Below are 22,160 nucleotides of genomic sequence, written 5' to 3'. Positions count from 1 at the left end.
GCCAGCACTCTTCTCTTTAAGACCCTGTTTCAAATTATTTGGCATATTTATCCAGAAGTGGAGTAACTGGTAGCTATATGGTAGTTTCATTTTCCATTTTCTGAGGAACCTCTGTACTGTTTTTCATAGCAGTTACACCATTTTACAATCCAACTAAAAAAAAAAAAAAAAGGTAAAAATCCCTCTCTCTCTCTCCTATGCTATATTTCTCCATTACAGTCTCTGCCTGTGCTGTTTCAGTTCTGAGCAGCAAGAACCTTGAACATCACTGTCCTTTCCCAATTACCCTATTAGGGGGGATAAAAGCCAAAGGTCTACTTTTCTCACATTAGAGTGCATTTGCTATATGGTTTGGAAAATGTATTTAAACCAAGTCTTATTTTAAAACATACTCCCCATAGAATTCCATCCATATTTATCCCTATAATTCAATGTGATAAATATTTATTGAGGGAGGAAGGTAGGAAATACGTATTTTCAATGTGCTAGGTACTTCCCATTGTTCTCACCAAACCCCCTGAGGTAAGCAGTGTTATTTCTTACCTCCACCATACTGGGAAGTGAACCGATGTTCAGAAAGGGGCCTTGCTGCTCTGTGAGCCAGAAACTAGCCTTGGTCTAGTTCAAGATCAAAGCTCAAACCCTGTCCTTCCCTCTCACAACCCAGACAGCAGCCTACTGTTTTGCCAACAGCAGCTTTACCAAATGCAAAATTGGTCAAGAAAAAGAATATGAAAACAAGCATATGTATGTTCATGTATGGCTGAAGCACTGTGCTGCACACCAGAAACTGACACAACATTGTAAACTGACTGTACGTCAATAAAAATGTATATAAAAGTAAAACAAAAATGCAAATTGGTCAATACAATGATTTATCAAAAAATAAATAAATATTTCCAGTCACTGGATTTCTAGGGATGGGTAATCCTCATGCACTCCTCGGTAAATTTTCAACTCTCTATTAAATAAAACTTAAAACATTGTTAATCCTTTTGCAGACTAGTAGAGTTCTCCCTTTTTTTTTTTTTTTTTTGCTTCTATATTTTAAATTTTCAGCCAGTTATTTTTTTTTCCTGTATCTTATTTGTGATAAAAAAAAAAAATGTTCAAACAACCTGAGTATTTAGCAACAGAGGATTAACAAGAACACATTTAGATTCCAATGTAAGGATTCATTTGAACAATAGAACTGACATTCATGCCTGTGTAACCATATAAAAGCAAAACCATAAGAATATAGCTGGAAAGCCTGGCCTAGAATGAATGACAAAAACGTTTAAGATTAAATGAAAAAAAAAATTAAAACCATTTTCTGTCAGAAGCAATGCAGACTCACCGTAGAAAATACAGATAAGCCAAAGAACTTAAGGAAAAAAATCCATTATCCAGCCAATCATACACCACTAACTACTTTTAATCCCCATGTAGATATTCTTCCAGTTCCATATGTATAAATGAATTCTTATTTTTAACAAAAAGGACTCTTACCTATTCTGTAAACTATAATTTAAGTAACTTAGCATTTATATTTTTCAAACTATACAATTTCTAAACATTTAATGCACTCCTACATTTTACTAATACTAACAGTAAAGACAAGAAATAATTGCCTGAAAATTAAGCAATCAAAAAACAGTAGAAAGTATGAAAATTTTTGAATATAGGTCAAAAGAGGGCTTAAAATATAAATTTTTATAAAGCTGCCCCATGATGCCCTCAAATTACTAGTATTTCAAATAATTAGTGAGAGCATCAATTTTCAACCAACTCATTATAATGCTTAATGATGTTAATGAAAGAATTGAGGAGCTAAATAGGAGAGGCTTAACAAAACGTTTTATTGCCTAATAATAAAAAGGCTAATAGATAAAATGACTTTATGGTTGTTTCTAGAATTTTAAGGTCAGATTAGGAAATGTAACTTAGCTAAGAGGACTGAGAAAGGGAGGGCTAGGGTGGCATACACTGGACTTCAAAAGAAAGCATTCTTCAAGGGAAATGTTGACCCACGAGCACAAAAGCAGCAAAATTCAAATTGTGGAGAATTCTATAAACCAAATGGCCCAGAATCTTCAAAAATTAATCATATGACTAGAAAAGGACAGGAGGGTAAATCTGTAAATTAAAAGATATATCACAATTTTTCAAATGGGTAAGACATAATTGTTAGGTCTAGGAATGCATATTTGGTTGGTTAAATTATAAACTATTATTTATACATTTATAAACATTATAAATGATGTTATTAAAAATGCAAAACAGCATGTTTCACAGAACTAGAACAAGTAATTTTAAAAATTTGTATGAAAAAACAGAAGACCTCAAATAGCCAATACAATCTTAGAAAAGAAGAACACACCTGGGGAAATCACGCTCTCTGACTTCAGACTGAACTACAAAGCTACAGTAATCAAAACAGTGTGGACTGACACAAAAACAGACACACAGATCAGTGGAACAGTGTAGAGAGCCCAGAAATAAGCCTTCATACATATAGTCAGTTAATCTATGACAAAGAATGCAAAAATATACAATGGAGAAAAGACAGTCTCTTCAATAAGTGGTGCTGGAAACCACTGGGAAAACTGGACAGCAGCACGCAAATCAATGAAGTTAGAACACTCCCTCACTCCATACACAAAAATAAACTCAAAATGGCTCTTAAAGACTTAAATGTAAGACTGGAAACCATAAGACTCCTAGAAGAAAACATGGGAGGAACACTCTTTAACATAAATTGCAGCAATGGGGGGGAGGGGTCCTGTCTCCTAAAGCAAAGGAAATAAAAGCAAAAATGAATAAATGGGATCTAATTAAACTTAAGAACTTTTGCACAGCAAAGGAAACCATCAAAAAAATGAAAAGATAAGCTACTGAATCGGATAAAATATTTGCAAATGATATGACTGGTAAGGGGTTAAAATTCAAAATATACAAACAGCTCATACAACTCAACATCAGGAAAAAAAAACAACCCAATAAAAACTTGGGCAGAAAACCTGAATAGACATTTTTCCAAAGAAGGTATACAGATGGCCAAAAGGCACATGAAAATATGCTCAATATAGCTAATCATCAGAGAAATGAAAATTAAAACTACAATGATGTCACCTCACACACACAGAATGGCTATCACCAAAAAGAACACAAATAACAAACGTTAGCAAGAATGTGGGAGAAAAGGAACCCTCATACACTGTTGGTAGGAATGTAAATTGGTGCAGCCTCTGTGGAAAATGGTATGGAGGTTTCTCAGAAAACTACAGAAAAATAGAACTACCATATGACCAAGCAATTCTACTCCTGGCTATATATCCAGCAAAAAACAAAAATGCTAATTAGAAAAGATAACATGCACTTCAACATTTGTAGCAGCATTGTTCACAATTGCCAAGATATGGAAGCAAACTAAGTGGCCATCAACAAATAAATAGATTAAGAGTATGTGATATATATATATACATACACACACATATACATATACACACAATGGACTACTATTCAGCCATAAAAAGGGATGAAATTTTGCCATGTACAACAATACTTACAGACGTTGAGGGTATTATGCTCAGTGAAATAAGTCAGACAGAGAAAGACAAATTCTAAATGATATCATTTATATGTGGAATCTAAAAAATAAAACAAACTAATGAATATAACAAAAAAAGAAACAGATTCACAGTTACAGAGAACAAACTATTCATTACCATTGGGGAGAGGGGTGAGGAGAGGGGCAATACAGAGGTAGAGCATTAAGAGGTACAAACTATTATGTATAAAATGAGCTACAAGGATGTATTGTACAACACAGGGAGAATAGTCAGTCTTTTATAATAACTGTAAATGGACTATAAACTTAAAAAATTATGAATCACTATGTTGTACACCTGAAACATATAATATTGTACATCAACTATCCCTTGATTAGAAAAAAGAAAAAAAAATACTTAAGGTGAAATGTTACTCATTCACAGCTCTATTCCCAAAGAATGGTAACTTTAAAAAAGAAAAAAAGGGGAAGATATCACCCTGCTTCACAAAGTTCTTGTTTCTGGAACTAACTAACCCTGCCAGCAGGGGAAGGATACTCAGCAATGATCACCATGAAAGCAACTCAAGTACAGACACAAAACACAGGGAACACTTACTAATCAGGTGTTCATGAACTGGCATAACATCATTACACAACAAAGGAGGGAGAGCCCAGGGCAGAGGGGAGACCAGAAGTTAGCTTGACTATGATTTCCCCCAAAACAATGTATTTAACATGGCGACATTAATATCTTTGTCATTGGCACTGAGTTACTTTTTTTTCCTTACTTTGAGTTTCTTTTTCAATTGCTCATCTCCTTTAAGTCAATTATGGTATGTTGTAACCCGGAGATTCTGGAACTTATTTAAATGTTCAAAACAAGTTGGAAAGGCAAATTTGGAAAATTAGTTGAGAAGACAATTGAAGTGTCCAGTGACAAGGGATTAGGTAGTGAAGTGTAAGTGATTTTTGATAATGTTTTATAATACATATTTCTTATATTGTGTTTCCTCCTTATAAGAGAAAGCAAGTTCACTACATAAGGATCAGAAACATGAACGAGTGGGAAAAAATTTTTTTTAATATCCATGATCCCATCCATCCAGAGGCAACACCTATTAATCCTTTGTTATCCCTCCATCTAAATCCTCTTGCAACACTTAAACATTTTCCAAAAACAGCATGCCTTCACATCGCATTTTACAGCTTACCATAATTTAAGCCATCCAATGAAAGGGCATTTACATGTTTTAAATAACACCCTACTGTTTGGCATGTAAACACGTACAAATTTTTACTGTTATAAACAACTTGGAGGAGGAAAAAGGGAATATGAATCCAAGAATTAAATGCAAAAGCAACAAGGACTAAAGGATTTCAGGAATCATGCCTTGTTACCTCCCATCACTCTCCTGTTCATTCATGCATTTATTTGTTTATCCAACAAACATATGTTGAATCTATGTGCCTACTCTGCAGACACTTAGCTAGGTGCTGGGATCCAACAAATAGAAACATATGATGCCAGCCCTCATGGATTTTATGCAAGAAAAAGAGATATAAACAAACAATTACAAAAAACACTCTAAAAAGTGTTACAGTACAGACAATACAGGGTTTACCAAAGTACTCACATTAGAAAAATCAGTGAGCAAGAATAAAGTCTTGAGAGTCGATGGTGAGGGTAACTCCATAGTGGCATGGACCAAACTGCTTTCTGAAAATCACTTCCCCGCAAGTCACCTAAACTCCTAACTCCTTTTTCTCTTTTAATTTATAAATTAACTTCTCTTCAGTCTTTCCCCAAAATGAAAGCCAAAGTTGCCAAGACACAGTAGTAGCAACCAAAGTACACACACAGCTGTGTGTCTGTTGACACATCTGATAGGCTGCCTGCATCAGCAGGTAGCCAGTGCCCAGTCGCCATGCTGTTGAATGGATATTACCCTAACCCTATCTGTCTGGAGAGTTGCATAGTGCTGACACGTTCCAATTACCCCACTAACCCCTACATCCTATTTTCTGGACATAATAAGTTTGTTTATGGGGAGCCTGCTACCTGCTGGACACTGTATATTTCTTATTACTGGTTGTATTTTATCTATTTATTTTCTTGAAGTATAGTTGGTTTACATTGTTGTTAATTTCTGGTGTACATCATAGTGATTCATTTATAAGTATATATACATCTATTCCTTTTCATATTCCTTTTCATTATGGATTATTACAAGATATTGAACATTGTTCCCCATGCTATACAGTAGATCTTGTTGTTTATCTCTTTTATATATAGTAGCTAGTATCTGCAAATTCCAAACTCCTACTTTATGCCTTTCTATCTTCTTTCCCCCCTGGTAACCATAACTTTGTTTTGTAAGTCTGTGAGTCTGACTATGAACAGTGGATGTTTCTAACCCTACTTTACAGATGAAGAAACCGGCTCACAGAGTTTCAATCACGTATCCAGAGATACACGTCAGAGCAGGCTGACAGCCAGAGTATACAATATGTGTTCTTCTCCTTCCTCTGTTCCCACAGTTACCTGGAGAGAACAGCTCTCGTCTGCTGAGGGCCTACCTGCTCCCTGGGCACTGCCTTCTAATGTGGACCTATCTGCTGTAGCCTGAGAAAGATCGGAGCCCTGGTAAACCTGCTCGGAGAAGGGCCGATCGAGAGTGTCCCATGGGGTATTGCCCTCTCCCTCAGAAAGGCCAAGCTGCCCTTCCTTCCTAGTGCCCAGAGGATTCCTGCCCCAGGGGCAAAGCACCCGTCAGTACCCTGGCCAGAGAGGCAGGGGGAGCTGCCACTTTCAGCCCTTTGAATATCAATAGTCCTTCCTCCCAACTTTCCCATCCATAGGAAGAGGGAAGGATGCTGCTGTCACTGCAGTGAGCTTAGAGCCACTTTCCAGGAGCCTCTCCAGCGTTCTTCCTGTGGTCCCTGAATGGGCGGGCAAAGGATGCTGCCGTATGCCACCTGTGGGTGTTCAACATCACAGCCCAGCTGGCAGCACAGGCCCCGGGTTAGGTGCTAGGGGCGTGGACTCTGGGGTTAGACACCTGGACTGAACACTCAGAGCTGACAGCCACTCATTCAGAGCCTCAGTTTTCTCAAAAAAAAAAAAAAGAAAAAAAGAAAGAAAGAAAGAAAAAAAAAAGCAGACCATAATAGCTCTCCTCCCATTGACTTGCTAGTGAGGGGTAGAGAAAATAGTGCTTACAGCTCAGCAGTGCAGGTTAGTGTCCAATAAATGTAAGCCCTTGCTATCCTAAATGAAGGATCAGCCACTGGTGATAGATTTTACCTGCCATGGGGTTCATTTAAATGATGATAGGAAGGAGTAAATAAAAAGTGAAAAGTTTAGAGAGGGGAAGAAAACAGAGAGATATAGAGGAGGCCAAAAAAAATTACACCGGAACGCTGTTCCTGAATGTCATGGTTTCAATTTTATTACAACATGCCAGACTTACAACAGTATATGAAAGTCAGCTTTTCCACAGAAAAAAAGTTTCTGTTCCTTACCAGTAAAACTTGTTTTTTTTTTTCCATTTTTAAAGGTTTCAACAAGAATCAAAGCTGAATAAAATAAAAACAATGACTTTGCAAGCTGAATTATGGGGAAGGTTTTGTTATTATTTCAAACCATAGGGGAAAATGTTATGTGAGTCCAAAGAATTCTTTCTTTCTAATGGAACTAAAATTTGAGTCTGATAGAATTAATTGCCTAAATATCTCTTGGGTGGACTTCGGCCAGATTACAAACTGGATCAAAGCATGAAGAGTGGAATAAGAATTCTTTAGAGGGGAGGGTAGAGCTCAGTGGTAGAGCACGTGCTTAGCGTGCAGGAGGTCCTGGGTTCAACCCCCAGTACTTCTGTGAGATAAATAAATAAGCTGAATTATCCCCCACCCCCCCCAAAAAAAAAAAAACGACAAAACAAAAATGGAATTAAAAAAAGAATTCTTTATCAGCAACAGGCTTCCCTATGGTGTTCTTCCATAACGTATATTCTGTAACAGATACTCAAGCGTTTTTTTTTTTAAACACAGGAGCGTCATTTAATATACTCATCAGATGCCACCTCCTGCAGTCTTGTTATACATACTTGGAAATTTACTGAGTCTGACAGATACGTACCCTGTACTCTTTTAAGATGTCATAGCAAACATTTGGCACAATTAGATGTTATTAGACATGTTGTCGCCTTGTCACCTGCTCAGGCATACCCAGACTGACAGCAGCCTGAACCTTTTGGTATCCTCCAAAATTCAGACTTCAGGTTAAACTTGGCACTTCCCTATTCATATACAAGCACCTGTTGAAGTCATCACAAGCCACAGACATACCTGGTGACAAGGACATATGCTTAACTTAGGAAGACTGGATACTTTTTTTTTAAGTTTCTAGCAGAGTTCTAAAGGGTTTGTGGCTTTAAAACAGGAATTATGATTAAAAATAAAACAAAACCAAGAGTGCAGAGCTAAGGTAGTCAGATGCAATTATCCTGCCTGTTCTTGCCCTCTGTCTTGCCTGCCATATTATTAGGAATTTTAAAAAATCAATAGTCTAATGAATCGATCAGTCCTCAAATAACTATTTGTCTTAAAATTACAGTGTGCTGCCCATAGAAACACAAAAGTAACAGTTTTACAAAACGTTCCACAAAATGCCAGTTTTTTATGTTATTGTTTTACTGAAAACAACAAATATACAACTTAAAAAAAAATAAACGTTTTCAAAAGGGGATCCAGGATAATGATGTCTTTCCTTGGGATTGTGGAAGGAAGGAATGAAATGTTTCTTGGAGCACAGTGACTCTTGCCTTGCCAACTAATGTGCAAAACGCCCCACCCTGAAAATCGCTGATCCACAGGGAACCCTGGCCAGTACACCTGGCTCACCTGTTGAGTTGCAGCCCCTAGAGAGTTTCAACTTAACAGCAGCTTCATTAAGTCGTGTTCAGTACATTCCAAAAGGGTTATTGCTGCGAACAGGAGTTATTCCAGGAGGAGCACTCCTCCTAAAAGGTCAACAACTAACTAGTTAGTGAATGTCTGGATAGCAACAATAAAGACCTTTTAGAGCAGGGCTTCATAACCAGCGGGTAACCGGAGGCAGGGAAGGGGTCTAGTTTGAAATCTTCAGCGAACATGCAAATAGGTGAATTCTGATGGGGAAAAAAAGGTTCAGAGTATTTCAACACAAGTTCGAGCAATCTTAAACGCTTCCCTCGCAGAATCGTGTAACCATTATTTCACAGCAGAGCTAAATGACACCAGAGTTCCGGAGGCAGTTTGGAGAATTCTGCTGCGGGGTGCCTTTTTTAAACAACTAGCATCCTGGGTCCCTCACCCCCAAGTTCCAATCCGAAGTACATCAGGGCATCACTCACTCTGTAAGATCAGGTAGTCTCTTCTAATGCCTGTTTGTGGAGGAGCGGGGTTGGGGGCGAGGGGGGCGAGGGGGGCTGATGCTGGGCAGTCTCAAAGCAGAAGTAAAAATCATCTTTCTTAAAGGGAAGGGACTCCTACTATGTCCTGGGGAACCAGCGGCAGCGTGCCGGGCACTGAAACCCGTCACGCGTCTGACTGACAAGCCCACCCAGAGCTCACTGCGTTCCGAGCGCGGCTACCCGCGCTCTATCCAAGTTGACTTCTTTAATCCTCAAAATAACCCGAAAAGGAGCAAAAAAGGGTGCAGAAATCCAGGAAAAGCGGGGCTTCCTACCCACACCAGCCACCTTGCAGGAAAATAAACAACCCTCCTCCTGGTCCCCCAGATCCACCGGCACCGGGCGGTCTTTAAACCCCGCGTGGGGCGGGTTAAAGGCTAAGAGGCCGCGGCGCCCGCGAGTCGTTACCGTCCAGCGGGCGCTCGCGGTCCGGGTCGCGGCTCATCGCTGCTCCGGCTCCGGGCGGCCCGGGCGCGGATCCCACAGTCCAGGCCGCGGTTGCAGTTGCCGAGGGAGCGCCCCCCTTGGGGACCCGCAGGTGCGCACGGCAGCCGCTCGGCGCTCGCCACCGCGCGGGGATGGACGGGGACGCGCTCGCGCTGCCTTCGCTCGCCTCTGGAGGCCCCGGCGCCAGCCTCCCGCGGCCGGCGCCTCTCTATTAATACTTGGCGAGCTGCTGGCGGCCTGCCGCCCACTTGACCCGGGGCCAGGGTCCCTCTGCCCAAGCTGGGAAGGGCTGGGGGACGGTGTGCGGGAGCGCGGGGCATCTGCCAGGGAAGGAACGGGCGGGGAGAATCCCCCCTCCCCCGGCAGTCCCCCGGGGTAGAGACTGGACGAGGCAGGCGAGTGAGACTTGACCTGTGACCTTTCCAGCGTCCAACCTTTTTGGAGTAACCACCTCGCAGGGTCCGATCTGGCCAGAGAAGCCCTAAGCTAAATATGATGCCTCCAGCAGGCCACCCGCGCAGGGAACCTATTTTAGGGCAGCCGCGGGAAACAGGATCCGCTCCCCATTCATTCAGTACTGCCTTGACATTTAAGAGTTCCACAAGCGAATGCCTGGTCCCCGATCCGATTTCACCCTTTTGCCTCTGCGAAATTCCAACTATGGAGCCGGTCAAGGCGGTAGGCACCTCGTGGTCCGGTGGTGGAGAGCAGAAAGAGGCGGTGAATTAGAAGGGCGCACTATTCGATGGTCTTTAGATTAACATTTCCCCAACGCTGTAATTTTTCCAGCAAGCTTCTGGAAGCTGGGTTTCAGCCATGTTCCTATTGTAAATTTAAATTTAATCAGAGAGGGCTGCTTTTTTGTCATCCCTCCAATAAGTTTTATGTTTAAAGTTAAATTCCCTTAGGAGCATTTGACTTAGGCTGATGATAGGATAGGAGCAATCGGTTAACACCATTTCAAAGCACATTTATGACACCTACATTATGGAGCTGCATTTGTAATCCAGGCCCTTCAAGGGGCTAAAAAAAAAAAAATCAGGTTTACTTCTGCACAGAGCCTCCTGGTATGAATTATTTCCTCTGGCGAGCATAATTAAAGTCTGTATCAGTGAAGACAGTGCAGACTGTTTCTCTTGAATAAGAATTGATGATTCCTAAACCTACAACTAATACTAAAAATATTAAAGTGAAGACCCTACAGACAAATGTTATGAAGTTTCTGAGACCCTCTCCCTCCATTTACTCTTTTGTGTGCAGTTTCACCAGACAAAGGACTGAGATCTACTGATGGAAGCATAAATACGAACTTCAGGAGTTAACCTTGGGTGACTCTATTAAAAACTATTGAAAAGAATATACAGTCTGGTAAGTTTTTCATTTAATTTTTTTAGCTTTCTAATAAGTGGACCCTCTCTGCTCCAGCTCAGAACAGTGACTGGGGTCAGCTGCTGCTAAACTGTGTATCTCTCTGTGTGGGGCAAACCAGGACCGACCCGGGCCATGATGGATGGCAGAATGTCAACTCACAGACCTGTCCCCACTCACCCCACCCCCACCCCCCAACCAGGAGTACGCCTGCCATTCACAATCTCTTAGACTGAAAACCAGAGACTGTGCCATGTGCTCACCTCTTCCTGGCTTAGCTCCACTCTCATAGTTATTCCTCTAACAAAGGCACAGGTTAGATTCCTTCTTGCTTTCTTTCCTCAATTACTGGGTACTTCCTCTGTGCCAGTTACTAGGGATTTAAAGAAAAATCCTGCCCTCAGAGTGCTTACTGTAGTCGAGAGAGACAGGCTGAGAACCAGCTAACTTATTTTATCTATTTTATGTTCTATGAAAGATACAGGGCATTGAGGAGACATGGCGGAGGGGCTTAAGAAATGTTTCCAACCAGTAGTGACCGTTTTCACCACTGAGAGTTGCTTTTATCTGTACACATGTGCTAGGAACTAGGCAGTCTGCTTAACACTTTTCATACAGTCCCTCCCATCATCCTCATAAGAATGGGAATTATTATTATCCCTTTTTAGAGATGGAAAGACAGAGGCTCAGCTTAAGTTACTGGCCTAGAAACACAGAGGGGAAGCATTTCAGCTCCATGATGGGAAGGCAGCTCTCTGTAGTTACAAAACCTACACTGGGTTGCATCAATTAGCAAAGACACTTTCCACAGTCTGTAGTAAGAGCTTCTCACCAAAACCTTTCAGAAAAACAGGTCCTTCAAGTGTACACAGAAGTCAGCTGGTGTAACAGGAAACTGGACTCCACCTTTGCAAAGGAAGTTTGACTTTTCACAACAAGGCAGGACACAAAAATGGTTCTCAAGAAAGAACCTGGAAATTGGTGTCCCAGGCAAGACTGCCGTGAGAGTAGCATTCATTCATTCATAAATCCGTGTATCATTTGTTAAGCACCTACTCTGTTACCCACACCTTGCTGGAAGCTGATTTCATCTCATCAACAGATCCCCCAGGAATACTCTAAGGACTTAGGAATTTACATTCAGAGCAAGAAGAAGGAAGAATCTCGAGACACAGAATTGGTTGGCCATTGGACCAATGTACTCAAAGCTGAAAAACGTTCTTTTGCTGGACAGGATGTGAGAGAGAAGATCCCAGGGATCTATTCAGATGAGAAGATTGCCAGCAGTCACGCCTGCCCAAGGAGGCCCACAGTTGTGCTGGTCTAAAGTTTGGGCAGCATGCTCAGTGCAGAGGCAGAAAAATAAAATGATTAGGAATTCAGTCTCCATTGCCAGACAAACACTACATTCAGATGCTGAGCTGTCAGATCCTGGGTCAATGATGATTCAACACTGCATCAATCCAAGACTATCCAATGAATGAGTAATTTGGGCAAGTTAAATAGTTGCCTAAGGCTCCATTTTGTAAAATGGGATTAATAATATAAAAACCCTATAGGATTTTTGCATGATAATTGACACACTGCTAAAGCAGTTTTTTCAGTAGCTAGTAGGAGAGACCCAACTAGCAGTGATTTAAATAAATTATCTTTTCTCACGGAACAGGAACGTAGTGGAGTTAGATGGCTTATAGTTGGAATTGTGGCTCCATGTTTTCATCAAGGACCTAGAAGCCTTCTCATTTTCTGCTCCAGCAACCTTAATCCAAGCATCAGCCTCAGAACTTCCTCATGGTCCCAAAATGGCTCCCAGAACTCCAGACGGACTCATGTCCAAACAAGGAGAAGGAAGGAGGAAAGGGCAAAAGTAACACCTGGCAGCTGAGTCAGGTCCCTTAAAATAACTTTATTGGAAGCCTTATCCAACAAATTCCATGTAAAATTCAATATATGCTCCCCCTGTAAGAGAAACAGGGAAATGCCTCTGTGTGCGTTGTATGTATGTGTTAACCTGGGCATTTGATAAATTCTATTATCCAGGGAAAGGGAGAGGATGGATATTGGGTAGGCAGCCAGCAATCTGTGCCACAGTCAGAAAAACATTTGACACAGTGCCTGGCACCAAGTAAATTTAAAGAGGCAGAGTGAGACAGAGAACAAGAGACGGAGAGAGACAGAGTCTGAGACAGACAGTGAGAGAGAAAGTAGCTGTGTCAGGGAACCAACAAGATCTCCAAACAAACAGACAACAGGACTGGTCTAAAAGTGTGTGCACGTTCGGCAGAGCAGTAGGGAGTCTAGGTCAGAAAAGAAGTCATTAGTGAGAGGAAGCGGCTTCTGCAAATCAAGAGGCCTGCATGTTTCTGAAATGAGCAGCAGTTTAGGGTGGCGAGCACTGGTGGGGGTGGGGGGCAGGGAGCAGTGGGGTGGGGATCTGAGAAGTGGGGTTGGGGTGAAGTAGTGTCTGCAAGTCCAGGTGTTCAGACTTGAGCTTGCAGGTTGCACGTCAGTTCAATGGGCTGTATTGGCAACTTTGGTGATGCATTAAAGACAGACCAGCCAAGGAGAACTGGAGACGGAGTCATTCTGAGGCTATCTGTAAACCTGAACTAAGGAATAACTCAGTCAGGAGGCATTTTCTAGAAAGTTCCAGACTTGCATTAAATGTGGGGTTGAGAGAGCTGACGGTGACTCAGCTTTCTGACTTGGGAGGTTGGGGAGATGATGAAACTATTGGCAGAGAGTTGAAAAAAATAATAATAAAGAGCTACAGTCGTGTTTGAGGAGGATGCATCCATAATGAATTGTCTGGGATTAGTTTCAAACAGCGGTGGGACTTCAAATAGACTGATCTAAACAATGCTTAACAACAGGGCCCTAGAGTTGCAAAGGGCAAGAGAATGAGGAGGAGATACTAAGACAGAGACTTCATAAATGGTGGATGAAGACATGACCAAGGCTGGCACTGTCAGCAGGAGGAGAAAAGAAAGTCCAGGACAGAACCTCAGGAGCAAATGGAGGAGAGGATCCAGCAACAGGAGCAAGAAAAGAGAGTGGGAGAAGGGGCAAGTACAGCCCAGAGCAACAGAAGCCAGAGAGAAGGAAGTCTCTGGCGGGCTCTGCAGAGGCCATGCCAGAAGGGACACAGCGATGGAGAAGCCGTCAGAGACCTCAGTCAGACCCACATCAAGGGGGTGGTGGCAGCCAGACCAGAATGCAGTGGGCAGAGGAGGGGGCCAAGGGTTTGTGGAAGGAGAGATGGCAAAGCTGGGCTATTAATACAAAAAGTCTGCTGTTCCAGATAAGGAGAGAGTTAGAAGTGTGAGGTGCTTCTCCCCAGTAGGACACAGCTCAGAAAATTCCAGTTCTCAACAATACAAGAACGTGTCTGAAATTGTGCCCCCAGTGGCCACCTAGTTTTTCCGTGGAGGTCTGAATCATAGCTATTCCAGTCTGACTTTCAAATGTGTCCCCCTCCTCAAGGCCAAAGCAGTTGTACAATGCATGTCCAAAAGGCCATCAAACAGGCCACTTAGATCAGTAAAGTTTAAGTTAAACTATGTGTAAGCCAGCATAACTTCCCCATACTTCAATATGTGCAAATGGTTCCACCATTTCCCCCTTTTGATTGCAAATCTTTCAGTAGAAAGCATTGATGATCAGAATATCCGTCCCTCCATGCTGGGTGATGGCTCCTGCCCCAGGGCCAGATCACGTCCCTCGGTGCTGGGCCTCCTTTATAGTTGCCTAGTTATCCAGGTGGAGGAAAAACTAACCAGATATATCATGAACAGGCTCAGAGGTATGTCAATGGGGAAACAACTTACATGCCATACATTTTACCACTTATACCCAGTCGTTAGACAAGCACTGTACAAGTGTTTCTAGCAACAGACTTGTTATAGAGCCAGCATTGTTATCCGTCATAATGGTTATACTCTGTGACAACTCCATTAGAGAATTCTCTTTCTATCCCAAACGTTGTGGGCAACAGTGTCGTTTGAAGCAAAAGAATAACTTTCAATGTTGATAGGGAGACATTTGGTGAACAGTTCAATTTAAAAAACACAGCTTAAGACCCAGTAATATTTCACACAAAACAAAAAAATTACAACCATATTCACCAGTTTATTCAATTCTATGTAATTAATCCTTTTTACTAACAGCTTTACAAAATCAGGCTTTTCATTACACTTTTTAGATATCTTACCTAGGTCAGCAGTATGATTTAAAAGAAACCTGTACTTCTCAAAAAATCCTTTTGTGAATCTTATTGAAGATGGAGCAGTTTTGCAAAGCATCAGCTAAACTGTCTATGAATAACAAGACTTAAAAACGTAGGTTAAAGATCTGGTTACAAACATTTACAACAAAGAAGCTTAATCAAGTCGCTGTGGCATACAACATGCAGGCTAACTAGACTGGAACTAGAATTATGACCAGAACAACTAGAATTATGACTGACAGCAGTATACCAGGACGGATCTAACTTTCAGAAACCTTACAGTTTTCAGAATCTCTCTATTAATAACATTTATCTGTAACAAATAATCTGAGGAAACGTATCACTCATTTGACAATGCCATGTAATTTAACATGCCAACAAATCGGAGTTAAGTTTAATATTTTTCTCTGAGATGTCTCAGGGGTCCTCTGAAGCACCCCAAAGTTAGCTGAAGCCAAAAGAACTTTGATGAGGATTTGATAGGAAGTTTGTGAACAACATCAGAAAGTTTTGCACCATCTGTTATCAGAAGCGTCTGTCATCAAAAGGAAGTGAGCTTGTTCTCTTAACAGAGAGGAACCAAGTCTAGTCCTGCACCAGCCTACTTACAATAACAAAATCCACTTACCTACTGAAGTGCCATCTGATCTCAGCCCCACTACGCACAAAGCTCCTTTTCTCAGGGCTGCCCTTCTACAATCTTTCCGCAACTTTATGTATTCATATTAGTTTGTCCCTCATTTTTTTTCATCTAGAAATAACCAACTTTAGGACAATATATATATATATATATATATATATATATTTAACTCAAAACATATAACCTTCTTTCCTACTGTACACTGAACTGTTTCCTTTATAATTTTTAGTAGCTTTAATGACATACTTAAATTAGAATCCTCAGCTCTTAAAAATTTTAATTTCTACTGAAAACCAAGAAGTAAGCAATTATGAACTGTCTTTTTACATTAGCATTCTGCAGACTGGCAAACATAAACACCAGTAGTGATTTCTAAAAATGTGCTTTTTATAGAGAATATCTCAGTGTCAACTGAACATATTTAATAATAGCCTAATAGTCCTAAGCACCTTTAGTTTCTCTGTAAAGGGAAGCCAATGTTCAGTAAATAATGTTCCAGAATCTCATTTTGTTTGGGAATGACCTAGCTAGTCAACAAACTTCCATCATTTAATTTAAGTTAGCACAACTCTAAAATTTCAAATTACCGAGTATCTGGAGAGATCAATTTTAGGTAGACATTCCTGAAACAGAATTATTTCCAAAGAGTTTACTCCAAAGCTCTTATGTTATTTGCATTCAATTTAGTTGTAAGAACTTCATCATACCAAGTTAACTGTATTTTCTTTCCCTGCAGACAAACTCTGTAACAGAAGCAACATGAACTTATTGACCTTTAGGAAACCCAGGTACAATAGAAGACATGTCTGGGTTGATTATACCAACAAACTTAAGCTAGATTTAATATCAGATATTAATTTAATGCTGAATATTTCCTAGATCACATGAGACTGAAATGTGTTGTCTAGCTTTTTTCACCTAGAAGTATTTAATTTGCAAGTGCTTACTTTTAAGTCAATTAAATAGAGCTCTTTCACATTTTGTTTTTACATAAAGACAGACTGAACCAGAGATCTCACAGTTTTTCTGCCTGGGTTTAAAAAACAAACAACTTTTTCCTTGAGAGCCCAGGCAGATCACTTACATCCCAAAGGCACAGGGAGAGAAGTGAAATTCCTCCTTTAAGGGTTTATACAAAACCCAAGCATCCTGGCTATTTTCAAGGATTTTTCCCCCCAGTTCCTAAATATCAACTTCAGTGTAAAGAAATAACAGTAACAGACAATAATATATATATATATCATTTGCTCACACGCTTCACTTTCAGCAAAAGTAGGAAGAGAAAACAGGATTTGGACTCAGGTACCAAAACATTCACACATTCACACACACACCCACACCCACACCCACCCAAGATAAAAGCCAAATTGCAAAAGGCCCACTTTGATACAACAGCAGAGCCATTAGGGCCACTGTTCTCCAGATTTCAGGGAGCCCTGAGCTCACATCTTGCTACAGTAAAAATACCATTTTCTTTCATTTAAGGCAGCATAGCTGAAGATCTCCCAGTTTTGCAAAATAACACTCTGGGAAGACTATATATAAGATGGAACAGAGCTCTGATCAGCCACACAATTATTCACAGCTGATGTTACCAAATATCAAGCAAACAACTGAAAGCCGTCTCTCAGGGTCACAGTTCCCTAGCCCCCACAGCGAGATTCCCAACCAAGGCCCCGCCAGCCCAAAAGGGGAGAACCCCAACCAGCGCCCATCAGAGAGGAGGCTGGAGGAGGGAAAATCCCGACCAAGGCTCTGCCGGGGGGGCGAGGCCAACGCAACAAGGAAGGACACCCTGGTGTCCTCACACGTGACCCTGTTACTCAGAGACGTCTTAACCGGCCAGTGCCAGTTCTGACACACACGTACAAACAACAAACACGGTCCCACAAACAAAGCTCAACTAGGTGTAGCCCCCAAATTCCACTCCCATGCCCAGACGGAGGCCTCCAGATGAGCCCAGCTCAGGAAGGAGGACGGGCCCAGCGTGGCGCCGGCCCCACGAGGGAGGCAGCCCTGACGGAGCGGGTGGGATTTTCCCTCCTGCGCAAGCCGCGTGGCTCACCCCAAAACCAGGCCCACAGAAACACAAGCCGCAAAGCAGCTCTGGTCGCACAGACGGCAAACCTGAGGAGACGTCGTCTAAAAATTCCACTTACACTTCCAAACAGGTGGGCCCAGCTCCTGAGAGAGAAGGATCCAGAACTGCTCTCACTGAACCCAGAGCAGGGTCACTTCCGGGCAGGAACGAGCCCCAAATCTCGAGAGAAGAGAATTCCCAGCCCGCGCACGTGCGTGCGCGTGAGCTGGAGCGACTCACCCTCTCAGGCAACGCCGAATGTCGAACGTCGACGCTGCAGCTCCCGAAGGTTCTGGACTCCAAATAGCCTTGTACTGTGCAGCGGCCAGCGCCTGTCAGGGAGGTTCCCTCCCAGTTTGCGGAGCCAGGTGAGCTCTGGCAGCTGCTGCGACCCAGGGGAGGAGCGGCGCCTGCTGGAGTCCACCCGCCACACGCACAGACTCCTGCTCTGGCTTCACCAACGCTGTTACTAAAGGCAAGTTCGTGTGCCTGAGGCTGCCCAATGCCCTGTGAGGTCAAACAAACTGAAACGGCAGAGTTTGGAGCAGAGGAAGGTTTACTGCAGGGCTGAGCAAGGAGGACAGGGCAGCTGGCGTCCAAGAAAACCCCAAACTCCTCCAAGGGTTTCAGGTAAGGGAGGGGGGCGCAGGGTGCGTGATCAGCTGGTGCGCGGTTCTCTGATTGGTTGATGCCGAGTAACATGGTGGTCAACTCTACCAACCTCCCACCCCAGCCAGAAGGTCTGGCAGCCACTTGCTCACGGTCATCTAGTAGTTAATTTCTTCCCTTTTGGGGTGTTTTTTTAGCCTCTGAAAAACTCAGGATATGTGCATGAGATACTATTATCTAAGTCCTTCAGAGAGAAGCTACAGCGGAGGATACGGGGTGGGGTCTGTCCCCAGAAGGCGCCACACGGTCCTGCTTGGTTACTTGAGTTACATCTTATTCTTCTTGGGATGAAATCTCTCATGAAAATTAGAATAAAGCAATGGGATTTTTTTAAAGTTTGTTTTCTGTTTAAAAATAAGAAATAACTATTAAGTCAGCACCATTGTCTCTTCTGCTATTTGTGTCCTGAGAAAGCTGCCTTTTGCCTTACTGGTGATGTGACTTGAACAATTATAATTTCCACCATCCATATGATATAGGGATGGTTACCGTAAACTCACTGGGGCTAACATGCATCAAATGGTCAATATACTTTATTTCCTCCAAATATTCATAAAGCGTTTTTAAAATTGATTTCTTAATTATGAGTTATTTGGAGAAAGTAAAACACAATGAGTTTTCAACCTGTGAGTCAGGTTCAGTGATTCTTCCACGGAAAATGCCAGCGTATCTTTTGGATGACTTATTACATTCCTTTCCTGACCCACCCACCCCTACCCCGCCACCAACACCAGGGAAAAAAAATCCCTCAAAAGCCTAGTTTAAAATATAAATATTAGCCGATAGCTTGTCAACTTTCCAAATGTCAGTAGCAGACGTAAAAAGCTGCAGACTAATTATTGGGAGAAGCAGGGACACAGAAAATGACCTCGATCTCTCTAAAGGACCATCTTTTGTCCACCTTGTCCCAGACCTGTTTGAAATGATTCCAGCTAAGACTCTGCTTGGAATATTTACAGTTCTTTACTGTTCATGTAATTCTCTTCTTCAAATTGACTAATGGTCTCTGCCTTTTCTCCCTTCCACTCTCTCTAGGATTTGACTTCTAGGAAGAACATGACTGAACTACTCTGATCCTTTTTATGGCTCTAAAAAGAAAACCTGTTCTATTTTTGTGGAGAACTTTCCTTTTTGATACATCCAAACATTTTTCACTCTCTTTTTTTATTGAAGTATAGGCAGTTTATAATGTGTGTCAATATCTGGTGTACAGCATAATAGTTCAGTCACACATATACATATATATATTCATTTTTATATTCTTTTTCATTGTAGGTTACTACAAGATACTGAATATAGTTTCCTATTCTATAAGTATAAACTTATTGTTTATCTATTCTATGTATAGTAGTTAGTATCTGAAAATCTCAAACTCCCCATCTATCCCTTCCACCCTCTTCCCTCCCTGGTAACCGTAAGTTTGTTTTCTATGTCTGCAAGTCTGTTTCTGTTTTGTAAATAAATTCATTTGTCTTTTTTTAGATTCCACATTTAAGAGATATCATGTAGTATTTTTCTTTCTCTTTCTGGCTTCACTTAGAATGACGATCTCCAGGTCCATCCATGTTGCTGAAAATGGCATGATTTTATTCTTTTTTATGGCTGAATAGTATTCCATTGTATAAATATATCACAACTTCTTTATCCAGTCATCTGTCAATGGGCATTTAGGTTGTTTCCACGTCTTGGCTATTGTGTATGGTGCTGCTATGAGCAATGGGGTGCATGTGTCTTTTTGAATTAAGGTTTCCTCTGGATATATGCCCAGGAATGGGATTGCTGGATCATAGGGTAAGTCTATTTTTAGTTTTTTGAGGAATCTCCGTACTGTTTTCCATAATAGCTGCACCAAACTGCATTCCCACCAACAGTGTAGGAGGCTTTCCTTTCCTCCACAGCCTCTCCAGCATTTATTGCTTGTGGACTTTTGAATGATGGCCATTCTGACTGGTGTGAGAGGACACCTCATTGTAGTTTTGATTTGCATTTCTCTGATAGCAATATTGAGCATTTTTTCATGTTCCTATTGGCCATTTGTAGGTCTTCATTAGAGAATTGCTTTTTTAGGTCTTCCTCCCATTTTTGGATTGGGTTTTTTCTTTTATTAAGTTGTATGAGCTATTTATATTTTCTGGAAATTAAGCCCCGTCAGTCTCATCTTTTGCAAATATTTACTCCCATTCTGCAGGTTGTCTTTTTGTTTTGCTTATGGTTTCCTTTGCTGTGCAAAAGCTTATGAGTTTAATTAAGTCCCATTTGTTTATTTTTGCTTCTATTTCTATTATGTTGGTAGACTGCCCTAGGAGAACATTGCTGAGATTTTGCAGATAATGCTTTGCCTATGTTTTCTTCTAAGTGGTTTATAGTGTCTTGTCTTATGTTTAAGTCTTTAAGCCATTTTGAGTTTGTCTTTGTGTATGGTGTAAGGGAGTATTCTAACTTCATTGATTTACATGCAGCTGTCCAGTTATCCTGAAACCACTTGCTAAAGAGACTCTCTTTCCTCCATTTTATATTCTTGCCTCCTTTGTCAAAGATAAATTGACAAAAAGTTTGTGGTTTTATTTCTGGGCTCTCTATTCTGTCTGCTTTTGTGCCAATACCATGCTGTTTTGATTACTGTAGCTCTGTAGTATTGTCTGAAGTCTGGGAGGGTTATTCCTCCAGCTTCATTCTTTTTCTTCAATATTACTTTGGCAATTCTGGGTCTTTTGTGATTCCATTTAAATTTTAGGATTATTTGTTCTAGTTCTGTGAACAATGTCCTGGGTAATTTGATAGGGATTGCATTAAATCTGTAGATTGCTTTGGGTAGTATGGCCATTTTAACGGTACTGATTCTTCCAGTCCAAGAACATGGGATATCTTTCCATTTCTTAGTCATCTTTAATTTTCTTAGTCAATGTTTTGTAGTTATCCATGTATGTCTTTCACTTACTTGGTCAGATTTTATTCCTAAGTATTTTATTTTTTTGGATGCAGTTTTAAAAAGAGTTGTTTCTTTACTTTCCTTTTCTGATATTTCTTTGTTAGTGTAAAGAAATGCAATTGAATTCTGTATGTTAATCTTGTATCCTGCTACCTTGCCGAATTCTTTTAACAGCTTTAGTTGTTTTTGTGTGGAGACTTTAGGGTTTTCTATATATAGTATTGTGTCATCCACAAATAGTGACAATTTTACCTCTTCTCTTCCAATTTGGATCCCTTTTGTTTCTTTTTCTTGCCTGTTTGCTATCACTAGGACTTTCAAGACTGTGTTGAATAGGAGTGTTGAGAATGGGCATCCTTGACTTGTTCCTGTTTTTAGCAGGAAGGCTTTCCGCTTTTCACCATTGAGTATTATGCTGGCTTTAGTTTTGTCATAAATAGCTTTTATTATGTTGAGATAAGCTCCCTCTATACCCACTTTGGCTAGAGTTTTTTTAATCATAAATGGGTGTTGAATTTTATCAAATACTTTTTCTGTATCTATTGAGTTGATCATGTGGTTTTTGTCCTTTCTCTTGTTGATGTGGTGTATCACACTGACTGATTTGCATATGTTGAACCATCCTACTGTCCCTGGGATGAATCCAACTTGATCAAGGTGTATGATCATTTTTATGTGTTGTTGGATTCTGTTTGCTAATTTTTGTGGAGGAGTTTTACATCTATGTTCATCAATGATATTGGCCTATAATTTTCTTTTTTGGTAGTGCCTTTATCCTTTATCTGGCTTTGGTATCAGGGCAATGGTGGCTTCA

General features: G+C 41.0%; 1 protein-coding gene across 2 annotated transcripts in view; it reads right to left on the bottom strand.

The window, feature by feature from the left end:
- The window catches only part of GADL1 (glutamate decarboxylase like 1), a 134,119-nt gene extending 124,240 nt beyond the window's left edge, over nt 1-9,879 (bottom strand). Inside the window, exon 1 of one of the 2 annotated variants that reach the window (XM_074345359.1) lies at nt 9,397-9,879. In XM_074345359.1, the coding sequence (XP_074201460.1) occupies nt 9,397-9,433 (37 nt within the window). In that variant the 5' untranslated portion in view covers nt 9,434-9,879. The remainder of the gene's footprint in view (nt 1-9,396) is intronic. The other variant, XM_074345358.1, reaches the window with a different exon arrangement.
- Between the last annotated feature and the right edge of the window lie 12,281 nt (nt 9,880-22,160).

This window comes from Camelus bactrianus, chromosome 17 (genome assembly GCF_048773025.1).
Source record: "Camelus bactrianus isolate YW-2024 breed Bactrian camel chromosome 17, ASM4877302v1, whole genome shotgun sequence".
Taxonomy (NCBI): domain Eukaryota; kingdom Metazoa; phylum Chordata; class Mammalia; order Artiodactyla; family Camelidae; genus Camelus; species Camelus bactrianus.
The sequence above is the reverse complement of the archived record's forward strand: the minus strand, read 5'-3'. Positions and strand labels throughout refer to the sequence as shown.